The 14,642-nt window shown below is 42.9% G+C and overlaps 1 protein-coding gene across 1 annotated transcript in view; it reads left to right on the forward strand.

The window, feature by feature from the left end:
• The window catches only part of TMED10 (transmembrane p24 trafficking protein 10), a 35,617-nt gene continuing 21,978 nt past the window's right edge, over positions 1,004-14,642 (forward strand). The window contains exon 1 of the mRNA XM_018053959.1: positions 1,004-2,115. Within this exon, the coding sequence (XP_017909448.1) occupies positions 1,891-2,115 (225 nt within the window). The 5' untranslated portion in view covers positions 1,004-1,890. The remainder of the gene's footprint in view (positions 2,116-14,642) is intronic.

Genomic DNA, 14,642 nt, shown 5'->3' on the forward strand with positions numbered 1-14,642 from the left:
ATGACTTGGTACTGATTCCATGTACTGGCAAGGAAAAGGCCAATGCAAATTATCAGGATGTACTGGGAAATCCCACGGACAGAGGAGCCTGGTGGGTTATAGGCCACAGGGTCACAAAGAGTCGGACATGACTGAAGCGACTTCGGATACACACACGAAGAGAGCGTCCCTGGGGCTCAGCCGTTAAAGAGTTGGCAATGCAGGACACCTGGGTTCGATCCCTGGGTTGGGAAGATCCCCTTGAGGAGGGCATGGCAACCCACTCCAGTATTCCTGTCTGGAGAATCCCACAGAATGTAGCCTGGTGGGCTACATTCCATGGGGTCACAAAAGTCAGACACAACTTAGCGACTAAATCACCAATGAGTAGATTAGCAATCATATCTCTTTGAAGAGAGAGAAAATAATCAAACTGAAGTGTTCCTAAGTAGACACCTCATAAAATAATTATTATATGCCTTCTGTCAAATTTTAAAATGCTTTACGAAGAGTTGACTCATTTGAAAAGACCCTGATGCTGGGAAAGATCGAGGGCAGGAGGAGAAGGGGACGACAGAGGATGAGAGGGCTGGATGGCATTATTGACTCAATGGACATGGGTTTGGGTGGACTCCCGCAGTTGGTGATGGACAGGGAGGCCTGACGAGCTGCGGTTCGTGGGATCGCAACGAGTTGGACACGACTGAGTGAACTGAACTGAAAACGCTTTACAGCTCCTTTATGTTTGTTCTTGTTTTGTTTGTGAGACTTCAGTTCCAGAAAAACTAGGTAGACTGAAAGAAGTTATAAATACGGAACAGTTATTTAATTTGGTAAGTGCAGACAGTCCACCCTCTGGGTATTTCTGTAGATGCTCAATAAACATGAATCAAAGTAAGATCATTTCAAACTACTCTTTTTTTTCATCTTCCTATTTTTTTCAGCCTTGAATCCCCATAATGGGTAAATCAATAAACACGTCAGTATGTACGAATGGTATAGAGTCTGGCACACAGTAGGGAGTCAACAAATATTTATTACAGGAAAGCATGAATGATTACTATGTAAATTTTCTTGCTATGACTAGTAAGACGGTATTTTAAACGTTTAAAATACACCAATACTTGCCCTCCATGTACAACTCTTATCTGGTAAACCACATGAGGTCCATCTACAGTGTTCATTCAATTTAAATATTAATCCAAATTTAGTTTGAATACTACCTGACAGAGTAGGAGCTCAATATTTGCTAAATAAGAGTCACATTCAGAAATTAGTTACTACAGCCCAAATAACCCCCACTCAGGCGCACGAACTGGACACCTTCAGCTCACATTCACCAGGTGACTTCTAAGTCTCTGAAGTTCTGGCCCCCACTCGCCTAATAGCCAAATTAGAATCTTTCCTCAGCTTCTCGAAGTCTTCCTCTTAGGTGCTCTACGTCCCAAGTGTCACCAGGGTGCTAGGACCGCCCCACAGCCGGTGCGGGGTGGTCGGTGGGTGGGCCCAGCGACAGGCAGTGTGGCTGTTTCCTATTGGGGCTTGGTTGCTATGGTATCACCGACCTTAAACCTCGCGGGCTCTACTTCCGGAAGTTAAAAGAAAGTTACTTCCTGAGCTGCCCGTACTTGCTATGGCCGACTGAGCAGGCACTAAGCTTAATAAAAATGAAACTTTTCCTGGAAACTTCTAGAAAAATCTCATTTAACCACTTTAATATGTGGGCATGACGTAGTATCATATCCCTTCTTCACTTTATAAAGGTGTACTAATACATTCTCCCCCCCCCCAAATCTATTTGCCAGTCTCCAAAATGGCGCCGGCGACTTTGGGAAGGTCAGAGGTGAGTTCCGTGGGCCCTCTCGGTTCCGGCGCGATCGAGGCCCAGGGCGGCGAACAGTCTCCGGCACCATGTCTGGTTCCTCAGGCCCACAGGCTCAGCGTGGCCCTTGCCCGTTCGCGTTGCTGCTGTTACTTCTGCTCGGCCCCAGCTCGGTCCTCGCCATCTCCTTCCACCTGCCCGTTAACTCCCGCAAGTGCCTCCGCGAGGAGATCCACAAGGACCTGCTGGTGACGGGCGCGTACGAGATCACCGACCAGTCTGGGGGCGCCGGCGGCCTGCGCACCCATCTTAAGGTGCGGCGCGGGGCGGGGCGGGGAGGGGAGACCGCAGGCGCCGGCGAGGTGGCCGAGGATCGGGGAATCGGGCGGGCGGAGGTCTGGAGGGCCGGCCTGGCCGCGCGGAGCGCGAAGGGCGCGCCGTCGAGACCGCCCCCTCACTCCGCTCGTTGGCGGTCGTGGGGCGGGACTGGGAACCGCGCACCGAAGCCGGGAACCTTTTAGAGGGCCCGCCAGGGCCTTGGCGGATGTGGTGACCGCTGAGCGGCCGCGGCCTTGATTTTGGGTCCTTGTGGTCCTGTCCCTGTTTTGGTTTTAGGTACCTTAAACTGGTAACTAGGGGTCTTCAAACAAGTCTTTGGAGGCTGATTATTTGTGGGGATCAGCATCATAAGACATTGATACCTGCAGGAAAATAATGGAATCACTCGAATTTACTGTGAATAATAAAAAAGCTGTTATTTCTTGAGCATCAGCTGTGTTCAGGTCCCGTGCTGCTGTACACATATTAGCATTTAGTTCGTACACTACCCTATGAAGTAAGTATTGTTTAGACTCATTTTACACATGATAATACTGAGGCTCAGAAAGGTACTAGAGCTGGTGTCAGAGCTGAAGTGGATTCTTAGGTTGGGAGTTAAGTAAGGTGACAGAAAACTGCTGCAGTCTTATTCTCAACGTATCTTTTATTTGTCATTCCTGTGATTGATTAAAGTCGATTTTTGGTGACAAAACGGTCTCAGTCTCTAGTCCTTTCCTTTCTGGTTCCCCAGAGTCCGGGCTTGGCCAAGTTTTCTGTAAATTACAATGATACTCTTGGATGGTGACAAGTATTACTGAAGTGCCAGTTTGGTCCCATATTGATTTGGGATGACCAGACCTGATATTTGAAGCGTTAATGTGTTTGATATCTGTCAATATTTGATTGTATTTTAGGTAATTTTATTCATTCACTATAAGCACCTGGTTTTTGTTTTTAAAAGGAGGGGTCTTGAACCCAGACAGGAAAAAACATTTTTACACTATATTAGAGCTTTGGGTGTAATAAAACCATAGTTTATTTTTAAGGTATTGGAACCCAGTAGTGGTAACAGATGGCCTCCTTGGTGGTTCAAAGGGTAAAGAATCCACCTGCAGTGCAGGAGACTCTGGAAATGAGGGTTGGATCCCTGGGTCAGGAAGATTTCCTGGAGAAGGGCATGGCAACTCACTGCAGTATTCTTGCATGGTGAATCCCACAGACAGAGGAGCCTGGTGGGGCCTACAGTCAACAAAGAGTTAGGCATGACTAAAGCGACTGAGTATGCACAGTGGTTAACAGATGCAGATTATTTAAACTTTGAGAGATATAAACTGTTTTCACCACTGTTGCACCATGACCCAGACTTTTGTTATTCTCTTCAGGCCCCAAACTTCTCTCTGGCCAAGAAAGGAATGATGGCATAACTTTATAGGCTTAGATACAGTATTTTGGGGGTCCTGCTTCTGGCTCTTCAAGGGGTACAGTGCATAGAATCAAAGAATTTGAGCAGTGAAGGAGAGTTTACTCTCATCTCTAGTGTTACCTCTCTGATTTGTACTTATGATTTAAAACCTTAACTGTTCTTTACCTGGTAAAGTTTAAATTTTCTAGCATACTCTGTAGCACTCTTCATGATCTGTTCCTGAAGCTTTATGTACTTTGTCATCACTCCCCTTTGCATTTTATAAATGAGCCACCCTGAACAGTACCCTAAACTCAGTTTATTTTCATCTTACAGTGTAACTACTTGTATTTATATCTTGTCTTCCTCATTAGACTCTTAGTATTGTTAGGGCAGTAATTATATTCATGTTCATTTTTTCCTGAATGTCAAGCATACTGCCTTGCTTCTAGTAAGCACTTAATACAGGAAGCATATAATATAGCACGTTCTTACAGGAATTACATTTATATCCAAGGCAGCCGAAGGGACCTCGGAAGCAGGAATCTGTATCTAAACGCTAGCATTTTACCATCACACACTTGCTCTCCCCATGTCTGCTCTGTTCTCTTGCTTTGTGGTGGTTTATTTCTAAGTCGAGCCCGACTCTGCAACCCCATGAACTGCAGCACACCAGGCCTCCCTGGCGTCCTTCACCATCCCCTAGAGTTTCTCAGACTCATATCCATTGAGTCGGTGATGCCATCCAACCATCTCATCCTCTGTCTGCTCTGTTCTCTTGCTACTGGCCAGCTTACTCAGACTACTTCTGAGGTCCTTCTCCTGGATGCCAAGTAGGTAACAAAAATGAATGAATTGGGCCAGCTATAAGAAAAACAGCAGCTGTGATTGATAAATGGGGGATAACTGGGAGTAGTGGAAACTGTCAGTTTGGAATAGTCAGTATTCATCTCTTGATGTGGACCTGTTGCCACATCTGGTTTTTTAAATGAAGTTAGAAATCCAGATTTTTAAGCGAAAGCTCTTGATTTTAAAACATCACCAACTAATTCAAGTTGGTCTTGGCATTTGTTTATTTTTTATAAAGAAGAGTACAGTCTGTCCACTGTGTGTATACGTTACCCAGATTATTGGAATCAGTCACACTTATTTCATCTTAACTGCTTCTCCCTTCTCATTTTATGCTGAATCGTTTTAAACTAAAGTCTAAATATGGTGTTTCAGACTTTCATACTTCAGGATGAATCTCTTTAAAAATACGAACTTAATCACAATGTTATGTGGCTATTTTCACGCCTTGCAAAGTTAACAATAATTCCTTAATGCTGTCTAATAATTGATGTTTAGTCCCTAAGTTGTATCTGACTCTTGTGACCCCATGTAATGTAACCCTCTAGGCTTCTACGTCCATGGGCTTTCCCAGGCGAGAATTCTGGAGTAGGTTGCCATTTCTTCCTCCAGGGAATCTTCCCAAGCCGGGGATCAAACCCACATCTCCTGCATTGGCAGGCGGATTCTTCACCACTGAGCCACCTACCCACTTCAAACTCAAATTTCTCCACTTGTCTCAAAATAGCTATTTAAAATTAATTTGTTGTATCTCTCAAGTCTCTTTAATCTACAACAGTTTCACTCTCTCTTCCCCAGCTCCCTTTTTTTTATATGCTTGAAATTATATTGTTGGAGTCAGTAGTCCTTAAATCATGTCCTACATTATAGATTTGTCTCTGCTTCCTTGAGGTGTCATTTGACGAGTCTATCCCCCGTGTTCTTGTAAAAGTAATCAACTACAAATAGGTAACTAGATTCGGGTTTATGTGAGGTTGCTTCATGAGTGGTATTGTGTACTTGATGGGACATCACGGCACTGCACACAGTACTTTTGTGCCCCTTGGTGCTGCTAAGGTAGATCAGTGGATTCAGTCATGTGTATTAAAATCCAATTGCTGCTATAACAAATTATCATGAACTTAGTGGCTCACTGGTAGTTCAGCTGGTAAAGAATCCACCTACAATGCAGGAGACCCCAGTTCTATTCCTGGGTCAGGAAGATCCACTGGAGAAAGGGATAGGCTACCCACTCCAGTATTCTTGGGCTTTCCTTATAGCTCAGTTGATAAAGAATCCGCCTGCAATGTGGGAGACCTGGGTTTGATCCCTGGGTTGGGAAGATCCCCAGAAGGGAAAGGCTACCCACTTCCAGTATTCTGGCCTGGAGAATTCCATGGACTGTATAGTCCATGGGGTCACAAAGAATCAGACACAGCTGAGCGACTTTCACTGGTGGCTCACGGCTCACATTTATCTTCCAGTTCTAGAGGTCAGAAATCCTAAAATCAAGGTGTCAACAGGACTGTGTTCCTTCTGCAGGCTCTAGGGGAGAATCCATTTACTTGCCATTTCCAACTTCTAGAGGCCACCTGCACTCTTTTTTTTTTTTAATTTTATTTTTACTTTATTTTACTTTACAATACTGTATTGGTTTTGCCATACATGGACATGAATCCGCCACCTGCACTCTTTGACTGGTGACCCCTTCCTCCATCTTCAAAGCCAGAAGCATAGTATCTCGAAAACTTTCTCTTCCTTTCTCCTACCTGAACCTCTCCTCAGCTTCTATCATCTCATCTCCTCTGACTCTCCTACTTCCTTCTTTCCCTTATAAGGACCCTTAATTTAATCCACATCTGCAAATCCCTTTTTGCCACATGGAATCACATATTCACAAGTTCTGGAAATAAGGATATGGATATCTCTTGGGGGTTGGGAACATTATCCTGCCTACAAAGTTGGTAACAGCCTGGAGCCTCTAATGTAAAGCTGATTAACTTGTGAAGCTATTGATGATTTATGTGGATATATTGTTTCATTAAGATTGTGAAATGAAGATTTTCTAATTGTTCATTTCATACTTACTAGCTGGAATTACTCCTAAGAAATTCATCACTTAAAGCCATTTGGTTACTCTAAAATTTATAATTCAGGAAGGAAACTTGGGCACAGTGCAGAGTTCATTCCAAGTATTATACTGAGATCATTTTTTATTGTTGTTTACTTCCATTTTTGGAGTGATTGTTTTAGTCAGTTGCAGTCATTCTTTATGTGTACTTGTCCCTTTGGCTCCTATATCCTTTGACCCAGTCCTGTTGGACTTTGATGGCTTCCCTCTTTTGTGGAATAGCTAGGTGGTACCCTTGGCTCATCTTTTGTATGTCGAACCCCTGACCTGGATGCAGCTGTTCCTCCAAGAAGTTGTGGTTCCTTTTTGTGAGGCATGGAATTTTAGAGACCATAAGTCAGGTATCATTTTTAAAAGTTTAATATATTGTTAATATATTCTGCAGAACCTATATGTGAGCTTGATCACACTCCTTAGCACAATTTGCAACCTTTTTCATAGCCTCTGTCCACTTAGGTCTGCTTTCTCTTAAAGTTTGACCACTCACTGCCCAGACTCTGCCTCAAGAATTCTCTCTATGCATCATTTTACCTTCTGAGGTGCAACTCCAGTGTGCAAGGATCTGAGTGGTTCAGCTTCTTTTTATATCCTAGGCCATATTCTAGGTCTCCAAACAGCCTGTTAATTATCTTCCTTTTGGTCATATATCCACCCCTGGTTTAAGCAGCCATGGTTTGGAGAAATGAATACTTTCTGCAAAAGTTGGTCACCTGGGCTTGGCATTTAGCTATTGCCCTGATTGAGGCAGTCTCCCTTAGAAGGATCTTTGTGAATGTAGTGTCTTGATAAACCTCTCTCATTCATCATCCTGTCAAGGAGCACCTTAATGTCCAATGAATACATGAGTGTTACCATATATCACTCTGCTTTGTAGTTCGGTATTTACCCATCTCCTCAGGTACACTTTAAGCTTGAGCAGAGCCTGTGTCTGAATCATCATTGAAATGCCTGGGTCTAATACAGACATCCTGGAATGTGAAGTCAAGTGGGCCATAGAAAGCATCACTATGAACAAAGCTAGTGGAGGTGATGGAATTCCAGTTGAGCTATTTCAAATCCTGAAAGATGCTGCTGTGAAAGTGCTGCACTCAGTATGCCAACAAATTTGGAATACTCAGCAGTGGCCACAGGACTGGAAAAGGTCAGTTTTCATTCCAGTCCCAAAGGCAATGCCAAAGAATGCTCAAACTACCGCACAATTGCACTCATCTCACATGCTAGTAAAGTAATGCTCAAAATTCTCCAAGCCAGGCTTCAGCAGTACGTGAACCATGAACTTCCAGATGTTCAAGCTGGTTTTAGAAAAGGCAGAGGAACCAGAGATCAAATTGCCAACATCCGCTGGATCATGGAAAAAGCAAGAGAGTTCCAGAAAAACATCTATTTCAGCTTGATTGACTATGCCAAAGCCTTTGACTGTGTGGATCACAATACATTGTGGAAAATTCTGAAAGAGACGGGAATACCAGAGCACCTGACCTGCCTCTTGAGAAACCTATATGCAGGTCAAGAAGCAGCAGTTAGAACTGGACATGGAACAACAGACTGGTTCCAAATAGGAAAAGGAGTACGTCAAGGCTGTATATTGTCACCCTGCTTATTTAACTTATATGCAGAGTACATCATGAGAAACGCTGGACTGGAAGAAGCACAAGCTGGAACCAAGATTGCCAGGAGAAACATCAATAACCTCAGATATGCAGATAACACATGGCAGAAAGTGAAGAGGAACTAAAAAGCCTCTTGATGAAAGTGAAAGAGGAGAGTGAAAAACTTGGCTTAAAGCTCAACATTCAGAAAACTAAGAACATGGCACCTGGTCCCATCACTTCGTGGCAAATAGATGGGGAAACAGTGTCAGACTTTATTTTGGGGGGGGCTCCCAAATCACTGCAGATGGTGATTGCAGTCATGAAATTGAAAGACGCTTACTCCTTGGAAGGCAAGTTATGACCAACCTAGACAGCATATTAAAAAGCAGAGACATTACTTTGCCAACAAAGGTCCATCTAGTCAAGGCTATGGTTTTTCCAGTGGTCATGTATGGATGTGAGAGTTGGACTGTGAAGAAAGCTGAGCGCTGAAGAATTGATGCTTTTGAACTGTGGTGTTGGAGAAGACTCTTGAGAGTCCCTTGGACTGCAAGGAGATCCAGCCAGTCCATGCTAAAGGAGATCAGTCCTGGGTGTTCATTGGAAGGACTGATGCTGAAGCTGCAACTCCAATACTTTGGCCACCTCATGTGAAGAGTTGACTCATTGGAAAAGACTCTGATGCTGGGAGGGATTGGGGGCAGGAGGAGAAGGGGACGACAGAGGATGAGATGGCTGGATGGCATCACTGACTCGCTGAACGTGAGTCTGAGTGAACTCCGGGAGTTGGTGATGGACAGGGAGGCTTGGCGTGCTGCAATTCATGGGGTCGCAGAGAGTCGGACACGACTGAGCAACTGAACTGAACTGAATACAGTGGATGGTACATAGTAGGACTTCAGCCTAAGGAATGAATGAATAAATGAATTAGCACTGTCCTAATCTCAAATCTAATCTTTTCCTCTTCACTTGTCTCCTCCTACTCCTCACTGTAGCCATTCTGAATACCTTGCAGTTCTTTGAGCACAATGTTCTCTTAATGGGGACCAGTCTTTGCCTGTACACTTCTCCTGTGTGCTTCCCCAGTAATAGAAAGTAATGTCATGCCTACTCTGTAGGCATTATTGTACAACTGAGTTAAATATTTTAGTCTTATTGAGCTTGGGTCTGGAGTCAAACAGATTTGGATTCAGATCCCATCAGCTCCACCATTTAAAGGGGGTATGGTCTTAGGGGAATTACTTAACCTTTCTCTTTGAGTCTCTTATGTGTAAGATGGGGATGATAGTGTTCGTAGAATTATTAGAAGGGCTAATGGAGATGAGCTCTTTATTGTGCAGGGCTTATTGCAGTGGGCCATAGATATTAGTACTTTGCTTTTCTCTCTAGTAAATGAAAATTGAATTGCTTATCTGACTTCCTTTCCCTGTGTCATTGCAGTGACAGATAAAGAGCATTTTAATGAGAGTAATTCTGAGGTTTTGTGATTTTCCCATTCATTCAGTAAATATTTATTTAATACTTAGTACAAATGCCAGACATAGCTGGGGTTATAGGCATGAATAGCAGACAAGGTCCTTGACCTCTAGTGAGAACAAAGACAAAATATAAGTTTAAAAAGATACAGACAAATCTCAGGTAGTAATAAGGATTATAATGAAAAATCAAGCAATAGGTGGTAAGGAGTGGTTAATAGGGTAAAATGTATTTGAGTGGCCAGCCAAGGTCTTTCTTTTTTTATAAAATACTTTAATTAATTGGTTTTCGATTGTTCTGGGTCTTCATTGCTGTGCATTGGCTTTTCTCCAGTCCTGGGGGTGGAGGCTACTCTCTGGTCACAGTGAGCAGGCTTCTGGTTTGCAGTGGCTTCACCCACTCCAGGACGCACAGGCTTCAGTAGTTGCGGCTCCCAGGCTCTAGAGCACAGGCTCAGTAGTTGTGGCCCACGGGCTTAAGTTGCTTGGTAGCATGTGGGAATCTTCCCAGATCAGGCATCAAACCTGTCTCCTCTGTTGGCAGACAGAGTCTTTACCACTGAGCTACCAGGGAAGCCCCAGCCAAGGCCTTTCTGAACAGAGAGAGAAGTGGATTGAAATGATGATGGGTGGGACTATGTTGCAAAGATTTCTCCTTCAGGCCCATACTGGGATGTATTTTCTGTTGAGATTTCCAATTGAGGTTATCCCTTCCCTACTCATTTCATAAAATGAGCCTAAATCAGGCTAAATAATTTCAGATTTCAAGATTGTTGCACAGAATTGAAGCAAGAAGTACCAACTCATCATGCATAGTGAATATAGAAGTTTCCTCGTTACTTCAGGTCCATAATAAAACCCTGTTGTAGGGACTCAGAATCTGTGAGTTACAAACCACATTTTCATAAAGACTAAATGATCCAGATTCCGGTATCGGTTGTTCTTTGGAATCCGTGTTAATAGTGAAAATTGGAGGATGAATTAATTTTAGGGGATGAGATGAGTTATTGCCTAAGGGTGATTTATACTTTGGAAATACATTACAGAAAAAAGAGAAAGCAGTTGTGAGGAGATATCATAAACATCACCAGAAGAGAAAGAAAAGCCTAATGGTAATAATTTAGGTCACTTATACATTTTTAGCTTCTTCCAAATAATCCAGTTGGTCTAACTTTTTTCTCATTGTCATTCTTCAAGAGTGCTGTTGCTATTAATAATTCATTTTGCCAAATGAAATTATTTTTTATTTGGCTATTACACTCAGATATGGTCCCAGTGTTTCCCAGCTAGCTTACAGATGAGAAAGCCAAACAAGATCATTTGGAAAATTCAGCCTTAAGTCATAGGCCTATCACAGTGTAAGCCTAAAAATGATCAAGAAGAACCTTGGCCATTGGGAAACCATTGGCCTGTAATTTTTTTCACACTGAAAGCTGTATGAAAAGATTGTGTGTGTGTGTGTGTGTGTGTGTGTGTGTGTGTGTGTGTGTGTGTCTGTGTGTGCGCACATGTGTGCGCACTCGTGCACTACACATTTAATTGATTTTATTTGGAGTAGTTAGGCTTCAGCTCATGATTACTGTTGTCTATGCTGAGGGCTGATCTTTTTCTCATAAATTAGAACACTACATCTTTCTCAAATTTACATTTGATGTGATTGTTATCCAGTGGATTAGAAACAGATCAGTAAATAGATGGTTTGGTACAGAAGGCTCATTGGTACATGAAAATGTAATGATATTAAAATCTAGTTTATTTTTTGTATTATATACTAATTTCTAGATTTAAATTAAAACCTGATTGTGTGTTTCCATCTCCATAAAAGTTAAACAACATTACTTGATTTAAACCTCTCTCGTTCGACATTTGTCCACAGCCTTCTCTCTTTTCAAGTGATCTAGAGAAGGGGACTGCTTAGAATTTGAAATTGCTGTATCATATCTTTATGATGACTTCTCATGCTTCTAGGAAAGGGGAGCTGACTTCTAAAGGTAATCTAGTGGGCTGCAGTGGCTTCTTTACTGTTTCTTGTGTGAGTTGGTGGCTGGTGGTTGATACTGAGCTGTGGCCCCCATATGCATATGCAGCCTCGCAGCCTGGACAGTGGAGCCTTCTGTGAAATCAGCCAGCTGGCCACAGACCAGAATTTGGGCTCCCAAACAAGCCCCCGACTTGAGGGAGGTTGATGTCATCTGCTTTATCCTGTGCTCCCAACCTCATTGTTCGACACAACTTGTGGGAAATCAAGGGACTAGTTGTTAAGAAAGAACAAGGCTTTATTTGTGCCTGAAAGGGTCACACTGGAGGTTTTTACCGTAAATAACTTTGGAACAGTATGAAAAAAAACATTTGATCTGGCTTCACCCCCGCAGCAGTATTGTTAGGGCAGCAACTGGTCTTTCCTTCTCATTCCCCTTCTCTTCCTCCCTCTCTTTCTCCCCTGCCTACCCTGCACTCCCCCTCACTCCCACCCCCCCCCCATGACGTATTGCCTGTGTTGAGTTAATACAGTAAATGCTGATGGAATCAGGAAGAGAGCATCTATCCATTATCATACCACTGCCTGGAAATTTTCCATGTCTAGTTTTCAGTACTCCAGAAGCCTCTTTAAACGTCACTTCTGTGCTATGCTATGCCATTGCTGAATTGTGTTGGAAATATGAAAGGATTTAGCATTGTTCCTGCCGTCTATGGGGTCGCACAGAGTCGGACACAACTGAAGCGACTTAGCAGCAGCAGCAGATGCTGCTTATGGCCTTCTAAGTTTGACTTTGTTCTGGGTAAAATCTAGATGTCGTTTGATTTCAGGGATGCTGTTGGTAGACTTCATACTTAATCTTGTTTGAAAGATCAGAGTAAATTTGTTTTATGATCATTAAATACAGCTGCTAGGCTATCAGAGTCATCCATATTGTTTGTATATAGCCTCTTGGAAGTGTTTCTGATACTACTTTTCTAGTGTAAAACTGCAGCATCTTCGGTGATTTGGTGTTCTCTCCCATTAGAGTAATATACCCTACAGCTTTAGATGCAGCGTGAACTCTTACAAAATGAAACATATAGACTTGCAACCTCTGGTCATTATATATGCATCCACGGTCCTCTCTTCTCCTCCCCCAAACTTAATGTTGTTGAGTCCTTCGTGTTTATTACTTATCAGTAAAACACATGCAGGAATTGCTGAAGTTGTCTGATACTTCTTACTGGGGCTGGTAGCAGCTAAAATGATTCATTGAATACCTGCTTTGTTCAGTTCATTTGCTCAGTTGTATCTGACTTTTTGCCACCCCATGGACTTTATCACACCAGGCTTCCCTGTCCATCACCAACTCCCGGAGTTTGCTCAAACTCATGTCCATTGAGTTGGTGATACCATCCAACCATCTCATCCTCTGTTGTCCCCTTCTCCTCCTGCCCTCAGTCTTTGCCAGCATCTGGGTTTTTTCCAATGAGTCATCAGCTGGCCAAAGTATTGGAGTTTTGGCTTCAGCATCAGTCCTTCCAATGAAAATTCAAGCTGATCATCTTTAGGATGGACTGGTTTGATTTCCTTGCAGTCCACGGGATTCTCAAGAGTCTTCTCCAACACCACAGTTCAAAAACATCAATTCTTTGGCTCTCAGCTTTCTTTATAGTCCGGCTCTCACATCCATACATGACTACTGGAAAAACCATAGCTTTGACTAGAAGAACCTTTGTCAGCAAACTGACATCTCTGCTTTTTAACATGCTGTCTAGGTTGGTCATAGCTTTTCTTCCAAGGAGCAAGTGTCTTTTCATTTTTTGGCTGCAGTCACCACCTGCATTGATTTTGGAACCCAGGAAAATAAAGTCTGTCATTGTTTCCATTGTTTCTCCATCTATTTGCCATGAAGTGATGGGACCAGATGCCATGATCTTAGTTTTTTGACTGTTGAGTTTTAAGCCGACTTTTTCACTCTCCTCTTTCACTTTCATCAAGAGGCTCTTTAGTTCTTCACTTTCTGCCATAAGGGTGGTGTCATCTGCATATCTGAGGTTACTGATATTTCTCCTGGCAATCTTGATTCCAGCTTGTGCTTCATCCAGCCTGGCATTTTGCATGATGTACTCTGCATGTAAGTTAAATAAGCAGGGTGACAGTAGGCAGCTTTGACATACTCCTTTTCCAATTTGGAACCAGTCCCTTGTTCCATGTCTGGTTCTAACAGTTGCTTCTTGACCTGCATACCGATTTCTCAGGAGGCAGGTAAGGTGGTCTGGTATTCCCATCTCTTGAAAAACTTTCCACAGTTTGTTGTGATCCACACAGAGGCCTCGGTGTAGTCAGTAAAGCAGAAGTAGATGTTTTTCTGGAACTTTCTTGCTTTTTCTGTGATCTAGTGGATGTTGGCAATTTGATCTCTTGTTCCTGTGCCTTTTATAAATCCAACTTGAACATCTGGAAATTCATGGTTCATGTACTGTTGAAGCCTGGCTTGGAGAATTTTGAGCATTACTTTGCTAGCATTTGAGATGAGTGCGATTGTGGAGTAGTTTGAACATTCTGTGGCATTGCCTTTCTTTGGGATTGGAATGAAAACTGACCTTTTCCAGTCCTGTAACCACTGCTGAGTTTTCCAAATTTGCTGACATATTGAGTGCAGCACTTTCATAGCATCATCTTTTAGGATTTGAAATAGCTCAACTGGAATTCCATCACCTCCACTAACTTTGTTCGTAGTGATGCTAAGGCCCACTTGCCTTGCATTCCAGGATGTCTGGCTATAGGTGAGTGATCACAGCATCGTGGTTATCTGGGTCATGAAGATCCTTTTTGTATAGTTCTTTTCTGTATTCTTGCCACCTCTTCTTAGTATCTTATGCTTCTGTTAGATCCATACCATTTCTGTCCTTTATTGAGCCCATCTTTGCATGAAATGTTCCCTTGGTATCTCTAATTTTCTTGAAGAGATCTCTAGTCTTTCCCATTCTTCTGTTTTCCTCCATTTCTTTGCATTGATCACTGAGGAAGGCTTTCTCATCTCTCCTTGCTATTCTTTGGAACTCTGCATACAGATGGGTGTATCTTTCCTTTTCTCCTTTGCCTTTAGCTTCTCGTCTTTTTTCAGCTATT

Source organism: Capra hircus, chromosome 10 (genome assembly GCF_001704415.2).
Source record: "Capra hircus breed San Clemente chromosome 10, ASM170441v1, whole genome shotgun sequence".
Lineage (NCBI taxonomy): Eukaryota > Metazoa > Chordata > Mammalia > Artiodactyla > Bovidae > Capra > Capra hircus.